Source organism: Ursus arctos, unplaced genomic scaffold, assembly GCF_023065955.2.
Source record: "Ursus arctos isolate Adak ecotype North America unplaced genomic scaffold, UrsArc2.0 scaffold_23, whole genome shotgun sequence".
NCBI classification, from domain to species: Eukaryota; Metazoa; Chordata; class Mammalia; order Carnivora; family Ursidae; genus Ursus; species Ursus arctos.
The window spans coordinates 34,568,590-34,580,796 of record NW_026622908.1 but is presented as its reverse complement, the minus strand read 5'-3'; the positions used below and the strand labels follow the sequence as shown (position 1 = coordinate 34,580,796).

The window sequence follows — 12,207 nt, the reverse complement described above, 5'->3', positions numbered from 1 at the left end:
AGTATGGGATTTGGGAAGCTTCCAGATTGGTGGGCACTTGGAGATTCAGGGACAGTGGTGTCCTCTGAGAAGGCTCCGTATCCTTCCCCCATACCTTGCCCCATGCATCACTTCCATCTGGGTGTTCCTGAGTTATGCCCTTTTATATAATAAACTGGTAATCCAATAAGTGAAATGTGTCTCTGAGCTCCGTGAGCCACTGTAGCAGTTCAATCAAACCCAAGGAGGGAGTCCTGGGAACCTCTGATTTATAGTCATTTCAGTCAAATGTACAGGTGACAATCTGAACTTGTGATGGGCATCTGAAGGGTGTGGGGAATTTATAGGATAGAGACCTTAATTATAATCCAAGGAGAGGGTCATTAGAATCTCCAATTAATGGCCAGTCTGTCAGAAACTTGGGTAACAACCCAGGCTTGTGATTGGCATTTGAGGGTGGGGTGGTCTTGTAGGACTGAGTCCTTAACCTGTGGAATCTGATGCTCTCTCTAGGTGGGTCGTATCAGAATTGAGTTCAACTGTAGGATACCCTGCTATACCCTGCTTGCATCCAGAGCATTACTTGCTTGGTGGTATGGGGGGGGGGCACCCCCCTCCACACATTGGTAATTGAGTGACGAACTCAAAATAGAAGATACACCAACATTCCCTAAATGTCTGGACCCACAGAAACAAGGCTTCTAGATTGCTGATATTTGCAGATGCCATATCATATTTTGGTCTTCAATACAATGCTAGTTGTATATTTTCATGGGATAGTGAGAGGTAAACTAATTTTTATTTTTCAAGAACCTGGGATTTACACAGAGACAAAATGTTTGAAACTTCTTTGTTTTCCTTGCCAAGAAAAACAAAGCAATTCAGGACATTTGTTTTTCCTGGATGGGGTAGGGAAGTAGAGAAAGCATCATATCATTGAAAAGCTACATATAGGGTATCATGGGCTGTGCTGTAAAAGTGCGATATTAGGAATAGTAGTTATAAATGGAAGTCATCACCTGATTACATTCATAAAGAATAATTAACTAATATTTTGAAAAGTCATTCATTTTCTATACTGGCAAAACTAAACAGCCAAGTTACAATTCTGTGAGAATCACTGTCACCGTTTTTCATGTTGGAACTGTGCAGTAATGGGCTAACTCAGTCAGTCTGGATTGCCCAAACTCTGCATTATTCCAAAGCTCTTCGAAGACTGAGCTTTGACTGGCCCTGAGAGATAACTTCTGAAACCTTGGAATATGCTCCTTAATAAGAGCATCTTTGTATCCTGGAGTCCCACACCAGTTTAAGCTAATGATGTGATTTAAGATAAATGCCTGTTTTTATACACCTGGGTTTTCTTCAAATGCTTTGGGCTAGGCTGGATCAGTTTGAATTCTAGGGTGGAGCAGCTGAAGACAAAGTAACAGGACAGTTATGTGGGCTCTCCAAGCGTATGTCGTGCTCTCCAATAAAACCCTCTACACTGGGGCACCGGGAGGCTCAGTCAGTTAAGCATCTGACTCAGCTCAGGTCTTGCTTTCAGGGTCATGACTTCAAACCCCGTGTTGGGCTTCACGTTGGGTCCGGAGCCTACTTAAAAAACAAAATCCTGTACACTAAGATTTGGTTCAGCCTTTCTGGTTGGCAAGAATTCATAACTGTCATTGGGCAACACCGCCAGGAGAACCAAGTGCTGTCTGTGTGACCTCACCAGGAGAGGACCAGTGGAAACTATGCCTGGTTTCTGGACACTGCCCTATACATCTTTCTCCTTTGCCAATTTTAATCTAACTGTGCAGCTGTAATAAGCCATAACCATAATAGTGATTCTGAGTTTTGTGAGTCCTTCTAGTAAATCACCAAAACTGCTGGTGGTATCGGGCACCTCTGACAGAAGTACTAAACTGTTTCCTCAAGCTTTTTTTTTTCTTTTAATTAAGATTTCAAACTTCTTTATTCTTTAGTATATAAAATATGAAATTTAACCTATTCCAAAAATAGAAAATAGATATTAAGAAACCGAATTACATGAATACATATAAATTCACCTCCCAAGTTAAATAAAAACGAAGAATTTCGAGTATTGTCCAAACTGGAAATTCTCTGTGATCACCCCATTATCCTGCTTCCTCGACAGTGACAACCAGTCTTCTGTATTTTTCATTCCTTAGCTTTTACTTTTAGAAAACAATGTATCCAAGCTCTTACATATATTTTTCACAAATCTACTTTTTTTGTTTTTGAATATTGTAAATGTGACGGCATCCAGTTTGTCCTTTCTATTGCTTGCACTTTTCTTCAGTATTATGTTTCTAACCCTATTTTATGTTCATACTCATTCCTGTACTCTTTAATTTTACAGTTCCATAGTATTATTTTTCCTTAACGTTGCCATAACTAAATTGTCTGCTACTTTCTATCGTGACTAATGCTTCTATGAATGCTACAGTTCCCTTGGTGCACACATGCACGTCTGTCTGGGTACATCCCTAGATGTGGCAGTGATTGGATACAAAGTATGCCTACGTTCAGCTTTAAAATATAATCAAATGTTTTCTAAATTTCTTGCTCATATTTATACTCTCGATAACAGCACGTAATACGTCAGGTTCCATATACTTACTGACACTTGTTATGGTCAGACATTTAACACTTTTTTTGGCAGCATAGTGGGGGTGTCAGATATTTAAATCTTCAACACATCTGGAATTATTATTTTTTTGCTTATTATATTAAGTAGGGATCTTTTCTTTTTTGAATGCAGACAGTATATTTTCCCCACTGTTTTTTTGTTTGTTCGTTTGTTTTTGTTTTTTTAAATATATGCTCTTGAGGCACCTGGATGGCTCAGTCAAATGAACATTGGACTCTTGGTTTCAGCTCAGGTCATGATCTCAGAGTCCTGAGATCAAGCCCTGCCTTGGGCTCCATGCTCAGCAGGGAGTCTCTTTGGGATTCTCTCTCCCTCTCCCGGCTTCTTCCCTCTCTATCTCTCTCTCAAACAAATAAATAAATCTTTGAAAATATGTATATGTTCTCCATTCACCCTTGGTGACATCTTGCATTAAATTTTCATTTACATGTGAATCTGTTTCTGGATTCTGTTCTGATCATTAGCCTACGTTAAACTTTCTTTATTGGTAAGCTTTCCATCATATAATGGCAATCCCTCTTCAGGATTGGCTTAGTCTTTTAGTTTTGGGTTATTCAATAAATATTTAAATTACTTGTTACTTTCAGGGGCCCCTGGGTGGCTCAGCTGTTAAGTGTCTGCCTTCGGGTCAGGTCATGATCCCAGGGTCCTGGGATCGAGCCCTGCATCGGGGGTCCCTGCTCGGTGGGAAGTCTGCTTCTCCCTCTCACACTCCCCTTGCTTGTGTTCCCTCTCTCGCTGTCTCTCTCTGCCAAATAAATAAATAAAATCTTTAAAAATAAACAAATAAACAAACAAACAAATAAATACATTGTTACTTTCAGAATGTTTTTGAAATTTTATTTGGAATTGTGCTGTATTTAAAGATTAATTTTATAAAATATATCTTTAAAATATTGAGCCATCTTTGTAAACATGGTGTCGCTATTCCTATTTATTTAAAATCTTTCAATGATTTTTTTTTAAGATTTTATTTATTTATTTGACAGAGACAGCCAGCGAGAGAGGTAACACAAGCAGGGGGAGTGGGAGAGGAAGAAGCAGGCTCATAGCAGAGGAGCCTGATGTGGGGCTTGATCCCACAATGCTGGGATCACTCCCTGAGCTGAAGGCAGACGCCTAACCGCTGTGCCACCCAGGCGCCCCTTTAATGATTTTTTATAATGTTCTTCACAAATGTTTTGAGTATCTATTGTTGGGTTATTTTTTTCAAAGGACCTTTAATTTTACAAATATTAGCCTTTTACATCTAAATCTTTTCTGCAGTGATAAGGGTATACAACTAATTTTCGAATCAAATATGGATCCCAAATTTAGCAACTCAAACGTTTTTATTAATCTTCATAATTTGCTATTTTACCCCTTTCCATGAACCTATTCCAAATACCTTTTAAAGTTTTGCTTTGTTTTGGTTTGGTTTTTTCTGAGCCATATCTTCCATTGAATTGTTACCTAGAATTGACAATATTGAACATTATTGTCTTTTACATAATTTTAAAGTAGTGTCACTAAACTTGTTCATCAGTTTTGATCATAGGATGTCAATCTAATCGTTTAACTTTTGGTCTTAATTAAAATTATGTCTGAGCCTTTAAATGCAATTTTCCTGGCTTCTCTTGCACCATTATTGACATGAAAGAAGATGTAAAAATAAATAAATAAATAAACAAAAATAAACAACCTTTGCAATAACAAATCTTTTGGAACAAAAATTCAAGCAGCCTAATCCTAAACTTTTAACCATTAAATTACAAAAGAAGACGTGTTATTAAAGGCGATAGTCTGCTATGTTTTAAAGCATTGCCATTTCACCTTTTTAAGCCACAAATTTGCGGTGCTGAAGTTACTACCCTCTGAGGTAGATCAACCCGTCAAAGTGAATGCCCAGTGGGTCTCATCAACAATAATCTTTGCTGCATTTTTTAGCTTAATTTCAAAGAAGGTACAGTGCAATTATTCCTGAAGGGATAAGTACCATGGTGATGATTACCCTGCGAGACAAATAATCACTAGATGGTAAGGAAAGGCAGACTCCTTGCTAACTGTTTTTAATGTAATAAATCCCTTTGTAAATTGTGAATTATTATTACCTTCTGCATTGGGGGAAATATAGGGTTCAGCATCAGAATGCTTCCTAATTATGTTATTTTTTATTGAATCTCAAGAGAAATCAATAGACATTACAGTTATGTAATGAATCGACATATTTCTCATTCTTCTAAGTATAAAAAAAATCCACACATGCACTTCAGTGACAGAAATGAATAAATTAAAAACCTACTTTTCCTACAATATCAATTTACAATTTATTATGTGTATTTGTTTTATTAATTTGAATAAAATTATTAGAATAAACTATTAGCATTGTGAGATTGATCCTTAGATAAATTACATAGATGAAAATTTTACAATCTAAGAAGTGATGCATTATGAATCTAATTATTTATAAAAACAACTTGAAGATTTTTAAATTTATAGTTTAAAATATAACCACGTCTATTTACTGTTTTATTTATTTATCCACAAACATTTGTTGATTGTCTACTGTATGACAGACGCTGTTCTATTAACCTGGTCAATAATTATAAAGCTTTGTATTCCAAAAATTTTGTTAGAAAATTAAAAAGAAAAAAATATAAACAAGTAACTGAATGATACATTTTGTTATTAATATGTCCTGAGAATATAATTGAATATGTTTTTCTAATTAAGGGCTTCACTTTACCTTTGATGTTGAAGTTTTTTAAAAATATTTAAAGTACACAGCAATCATACATAATAACAAGATATTTAGAAATCCGAATCAATAAAAATGAGTATCCTCTCTATGATATAACTCAACAATTAACAAAAAATATTTAGTTCATTTAAAATTATTCTTTCAAATTCCTTTTTTATGCAGACATTTTTGTTTGTTAGGTAATAACTGAGTAAGTGACATGTGAAAATATAGAGCTTAAACTACATCTCATAAACTGTAATGTCCCTTTGATGAATAAATTTATACCAAGTCAAGAGACGGCAATCATTAAAACACTGGAGATTATTTCTCATGTACCTTAAGTGGAAAATTTTAATATATTTTGACTTCTCTATGGAAATAGACTCTGTGTTTATGGATGCTCCATGTTTTTTTTTTTTTGTTGTTGTTGTTGTTGTTGTTGTTGGTTTTTTAGTTTGTTTGTTTGTTTTTTGTTTTTTTCACTTTGCTTTATTTGTATTTAGATCTGGAAATCTGTTGTTTCATCCCCTTACAGGATCAGAATCACAAACATTAATTGTAAAAAGCCAACACAATTTTAAAATCATAAAAAATAAGTTAGGTTTTTTTGATCCATTGTCTTATTTGCTCAGGGTATCATATTTCTTTAAATATTGTACAATGGAATTAATTTCTCATTGTCATTAAATTCACTCAAGAAGAGAGTTGGATTAAAGGATTAACTTGCCAAGACAAAGGGAAAAGTGTACACACACACAAACACACATACACACAAAAGGAATGGAAAAGAAAAATAATGCTTTCAATAATTGAAAAGCAAGGGAAGATTAATATATTGGTATTGGGCCATGTACCCATTTGGGATAAGCTGCAAAGAGAGAGGAAAAACACAAATAGCCAATTAAAATTATTATCATTTTTTTAACTTTGGCAAAAGACTATTTTTTAATTTTTTAATTCTTTTTACATTCCACTGTAGTTAATATATAGTATATAATATAGTGATTCATCAATTATTTTGGTGAGACGTTAAAGTAACACAGAGATCAGGAACACCTCTATGATGCAAGGTCCACATAATGTTTGGTTCCACATATATGCATGTGATCATTATGTGTTCTCAGTTGAGACCGGAGTTCCTGCCTTAGAGGATTGACTCATAGTTAAAATCCACAATCTGGTTCCCATGGTTACTCTTTTCTCTTTATGAAAATAAGTATAAAAGCATAGCAAAGTGTATTTTTCAGAAGGTGTCTCAAATTCTGACAAATAGCTAATTTGAATTTTCATTGCATTGCATTGCATTTAAAAAATAGAATTTTTCTACTTTTGATTTTTAAGCTTCAACTGAGAACTCCTAATAGAAAAGAAAATAGTAAACTATCCAGGTAAGACCCTAGGAAGGAATTTAGCCGGATTTGATGCTGCTGTTCACAGAGGTGGACAAGTATCATGTCTGCTACTACATGATGTAACTTGAGAGTGTATTTGTAACAAGAACAATTGTTTCATTCCCTTTCCTTTTAAAACACTACAAAATCATTCCTAAGACTATAAGAGGTATCAAAATATTGGCTATTTAAAATGGTCACTATATTTGTTACTTGAGGTAGACAAGAACAATTTTTAGGTGCTTTGGTGGTGAGGAATATTCAGAGTGCTCCTGAGTGGAAAAAATAGATTTCAATTAAACACATGTATCTGTTCACAGAATGAGAGAATTTGAAGCAAGAATATTTTTATCATTTGCATATGGATGTTGGCTGGAATGAAAGAGCAGAACAACATAGAGAGCTTTTGCAGAAACTGAATGGGAGTGTGTGGTCTTGCACTAGTAAGTTGAGAGACCCTCAAACCTGATTCAATACAGACAATTGTTCATTAAATTCAAAGGCTGATCTATTTGTTCCCCAAATTCCTCCTACTCCATCACTCGATTTACTGTGTTGTATTATCCTAGGTTGTGTTCTCCCCCATGTGTGGACGGCCTCATAACAGTTCCATTTCCTGGAAACTTAAGACAGGAAAGTATTTACACCTAATGCAAGTTTAAGCAAACGATATGTGTGACGAATGGCCAGAAGAAACCACACGGCCCTGACTGAGTTCATCCTGCTGGGGTTAGCTGACACGATGGAGCTACAGATTGTCCTCTTTCTGCTTTTTCTGGTGATTTACACACTTACAGTTTGGGGGAATGTTGGGATGATCCTCTTAATCAGGACTGACTCCCGACTTCACACACCCATGTATTTCTTCCTGGCCAACCTGTCCCTCGTGGATGTTTGCTACTCCTCCACCATCACCCCAAAGATGCTGGTGGACCTGTTATCAGGGAAGAAAACCATCTCCTTTGCAGGCTGCTTCCTGCAACTGTACTTCTTCATCGCCTTGGCCACGACTGAATGCATCCTCTTTGGGTTAATGGCCTATGACCGGTATGTGGCCATATGCAACCCGCTCCTTTACCCTGTGGTCATGTCCAGGACAGTGTGCCTCAAAATGGCAGCGGGCGCTTTTACAGCAGGGTTCTTGAACTCCATGGTTAACACAAGTTATGTGAGCAGCTTGCCATTCTGCAGTTCCAATGTCATTCATCATTTCTTCTGTGACACCCCCCCACTTTTTAGGCTCTCGTGCTCCGACACACACCTGAATGAAAGTATCTTTTCCACATTTGCTGGTGTGAATATAGTAGGAAGTCTGCTGGTCATCCTCACCTCCTACTCCTATGTTCTCTTTTCTATCTTCCGTATGCATTCAGGGGAGGGGAGGCGCAAAGCCTTCTCAACCTGTGCCTCTCACCTGACCGCTATAACTCTGTTCTATGTCACCGCCATCTATACGTATCTGAGACCTAGTTCCAGCTACTCTCTGGATCAGGACAAAGTGGCTTCCGTGTTCTACACGGTGGTGATCCCCATGTTGAATCCTCTGATCTACAGCCTCAGGAATAAGGAAGTAAAGAAGGCTTTATGGAATGTAACTACCAGGACACGCATCCCTTCGTTTCTCTGATTTGTTTGGTAAATTTTCTGAACTAGGTAGCAAATGAACTTTCTAGGTTCATTGGCTCCTACATTTTTCATTGGGATATTTCTAAGTAATTGCTTTCTGTTAATATTCAAGTGCATGCACCCATTTAGGAACCAAGTAATTCACAAGTCTTATAGATGGACTCTGGGCTTTCATGTAATTGTTTAGTTTTGCTGGGTCCTCACAAATAGGGTTTATTTCTAATCAAATCTTGGTTAGAGAATGAAAGAAATTTAGTATTTAGAATCACAAGTCACAATAGCACATGCAACTAACCATATAGAATATTTGGAATTGTTCACTTATGTTTCCCATGCATTTTTATTTCACTATTTTTGATCTGTAAGAGACTGTTATGTATCACTCATGTGTGAAACAATTTAAATTTAAAATATATTTGCATTTTAATTTATTGAATTATCTTCAGGAGGGAGGCTTAAATCAAATTTTAGGACTACAGTTTTAATTGCAGCTATAAACTCACCATTTTTTTTTCCAGAGCCTTCTCCCCATACACACATATATCCATTAATAGATAAGTGTGAGCTTGTCTAAAACGTGGTATCAGGAGAAGTACCATCTCATTAGAATGCAACTGTATGGTGACTAACATAATACAATAAAAAATAAAAAAATAATAAAGTATACAATGGAATATTACTCAGCCATCAAAAAGAATGATTTTTCAACATTTGCTGCAACATGGATGGGACTGGAGGAGATAATGCTAAGCAAAATAAGCCAAGCAGAGAAAGACAATTATCATATGGTTTCACTCATTTATGGAACATAAGAAGTAGGAAGATCGGTAGGAGAGGAAAGGGAAGAAGAAAGGGGGCGTAAACAGAAGAGGGAATGAACCATGAGAGACTATGGACTCTGAGAAAGAAACTGAGGGCTTCAGAGGGGTGGGGGTTGAGGGAATGGGATAGGCTGGTGATGGGTATTAAGGAGGGCACGTATTGCATGGTGCACTGGGTGTTATACGCAAGTAATGAATCATGGAACTTTACATCAAAAGCTAGGGATGCACTGTATGGTGACTAATGTAATAAATAAAAAATATTATTATAAAAAATAAATAAAGTATAGGTATAATTTTAAAAAAATGAATGCACCAATTACAACTCTCATATTCCTTTCTCTGGTCTTCAAAATTTCCAACTTTTCCTTCCCTTCCTGTCTCTTGGACGGACACATAGGACAAAGTTACGCACACACGCATTCAGCTGCTCATAGTTTATTCAGTGCATAGCTCCAAGGAGGTAGATCAATGTTCAGGGGATGAATCTGACACAGTGTCTTTACAATAAGCTCATGCATTTCCTCCTTATAGATATCTATCAATTGTCAATAAAAATCAATTCAACTTAATATTAAAGCCATGCTTTGCTGGTATGGAGGTAAACAGGGAGTTGGTTTAATAGAACTTTGCAGAGACTGAGTAGGGGTTAGCGCTTCCTAAAGAAACAACCACACTTGGAATTTTGGGGGCAGAAATTCCCCATGACCTTTGCCCTTGCAGCTGACGTTGCACCAGACAAAAGTGATGTCCCTGTCATCTGGGATGTAGACACTGCATATGCTGTGTCCCGTCACAAAGAGTCCAACTAGCTCAACCATCCAATGTACCCAGTGACCTATGTAGGTGACCTTGCCCAGAGAAGTGTTTATGATGTCATGGCTCTTGTCTATGCACCTGTGGGCTTTACTGTCCCTCCCCAGGTCTCGGGTGGTTACCTGGCCTGGACACCCTACAGCAGAAGGATCAGTTTGTTCTCTGAGATAATTGTCCTTCCTCTGAGTGGCTCGCCTACGGTTTTCTGCACCAGCTGGCTGCTCCCTGGCTGGATTCTTTCTGCGTTCCCTGTCCCCAGTATTTAGTAGATTGATATATAGGACCAAGATACTTCACAAGTAAATGGCAATAATATGTTCTGTCTATTAGATATTTTATTTTTTGGTAAAATTTGACAATAAAAAGCATGTTTGGGAGAAAAAATCCAGGAATTCTGAAATTTGGTTTTTAAACATATCCTATTTTAGGCCAAGTTCTCTGCTACTAATTCACCTCTCCTATATTTACTGAATCTTATTCCAGAGTCTACAAATACTTACAACTTTGAGACTAATGATCTCTTAACTATCTTGCCTGCTTTTTAATTCCTTGAGTATGTGTATCTTATCTAAATTTTCATTATTTCTATAACCCATAAACTTGTAAAAATATTTTTAAATTTTCATAATTTATTGCTTATTATTTAATATGTTTATGTAAGGCATGTTCCAAATATTGCATATTTATTTAACTCAAAATAATTTAAACTGTAAAATCGTTGAGTCTTCTAATTAATATGTTGGGTGGAATTTATCATTCTCTTTTCCCCTATGTATGTGACAATATGTATTAAATTCTTTCATGAATGTAAATAATCTTTTTGGTTCTTTGTATTGTATTTCCATAGTTTTCTGTTTTTCTAATTAGTGTTTGCTTCTGTTGAATGTAAAATTCAAATTTATTATCCAGTATGCAGATATCAACCAATATTTTGCCTTATTCAATGGTTCTTCAGCTGTTTACTAAAATTAATAAAGGATGTTTAAAGTATATGCATTTTGGCTCTGCTTTGGTCAATATTTTCATCAGGGATTAGGTGAGGCCGGAAGAGGGTAGCTTACAAACCTGCGACCATCACCAAGTTGGAAAATAAGCACAGGGTTGGAAGAAATGGAACAGTCAATATGCCAATCACATACATGCAAAAACACACCGAAGGAAAAAAGATGTGTTATGAGTAGATGGAGCCCTACATTTAAGGAGAAAAAATGTGTACAGAGAGTTTGATAATTTTGATTTAGTTTGTGAGTGTTAGTAAACTAATACTCACATACTATGTATGTACATGCATGTGTGTATATATATTCACATACACAAATGTGTATATACACACATATATGCATATACAAAAATATATATCTATATATTTATGATCTTCCAAGTGACTGGGATAAAAGGGGACAGGACAGGGTTAGGTAGCTGGGTATTGTTTCCTTCTGCTGAAGCTGGTGCTCCAGTTGACTCACCCACTAACAGTTGGCCTATTGAAAAGTCATTTAATAGCCTGAAATCTCAGCTGCAAAATGTATAATGTAATATCGTCACTCTCAAAGACTGGAAGGGAGGATTAGTTGAGAATTTAAATGGAAAAGAGTAATATATTACGAGTTCTCAATGCAAATAGGCTCTCCGTGATTATGGACGCCAAATGTGGTTTATTTCACCTTGCTTTCCTTGTATTTAGACCTGAAAAATCTGTTGTTTTTTCCTTCTAGGATCAGAATCATAGAAAATATTGCAAAAGCCAACACAATTCTGAAATCATAAAAATTAGTTAGTTTTAGTTTTAGCTAGAGTTAATTTTTTTATCCATTGCATTATTTACCCAGGGTTCAGTATTTCCTTAAACACTGTGTAATGGAGTTAGTTTCTCCTTCTCATTAATTTCACTCAAGACAAAGTTGAATGGAAGGTTACACCTGTCCAGACAATGGGAGGGGCACACACACACACACACAGACACACACACACACACACAGACACATACACACAAACACACAAAAACATAATTTCACACAAAAAGAAAAAAAAAAGAATAATAATTTTTTCAATTACTAAGTAAACAAAGGAAGAATAATACGTTGGTACTGGGCTATGTACCCAATCAGAATAAGCTAAAAATACAAAGAGAGAGGCAATACAAATAACCAATTAAAAAGTACTATCATTTTTTTTCTTTAAGAAAGATCATCA

General features: G+C 36.1%; 1 protein-coding gene across 1 annotated transcript; it reads left to right on the top strand.

Moving 5' to 3' along the window:
- The first annotated feature begins 7,433 nt into the window (after nucleotides 1–7,433).
- On the top strand, nucleotides 7,434–8,378 carry LOC113250029 (olfactory receptor 5F1-like). Its single transcript, XM_026491442.3, has one exon. The coding sequence runs from the start codon at nucleotides 7,434–7,436 to the stop codon at nucleotides 8,376–8,378; it is 945 nt and encodes a 314-aa protein (XP_026347227.2).
- Nucleotides 8,379–12,207: the final 3,829 nt, after the last annotated feature.

Excerpts from the sequence above, each read along its gene's own strand:
- LOC113250029 (XM_026491442.3), top strand. The coding sequence starts at position 7,434 with ATGGCCAGAAGAAACCACACGGCCCTGACTGAGTTCATCCTGCTGGGG.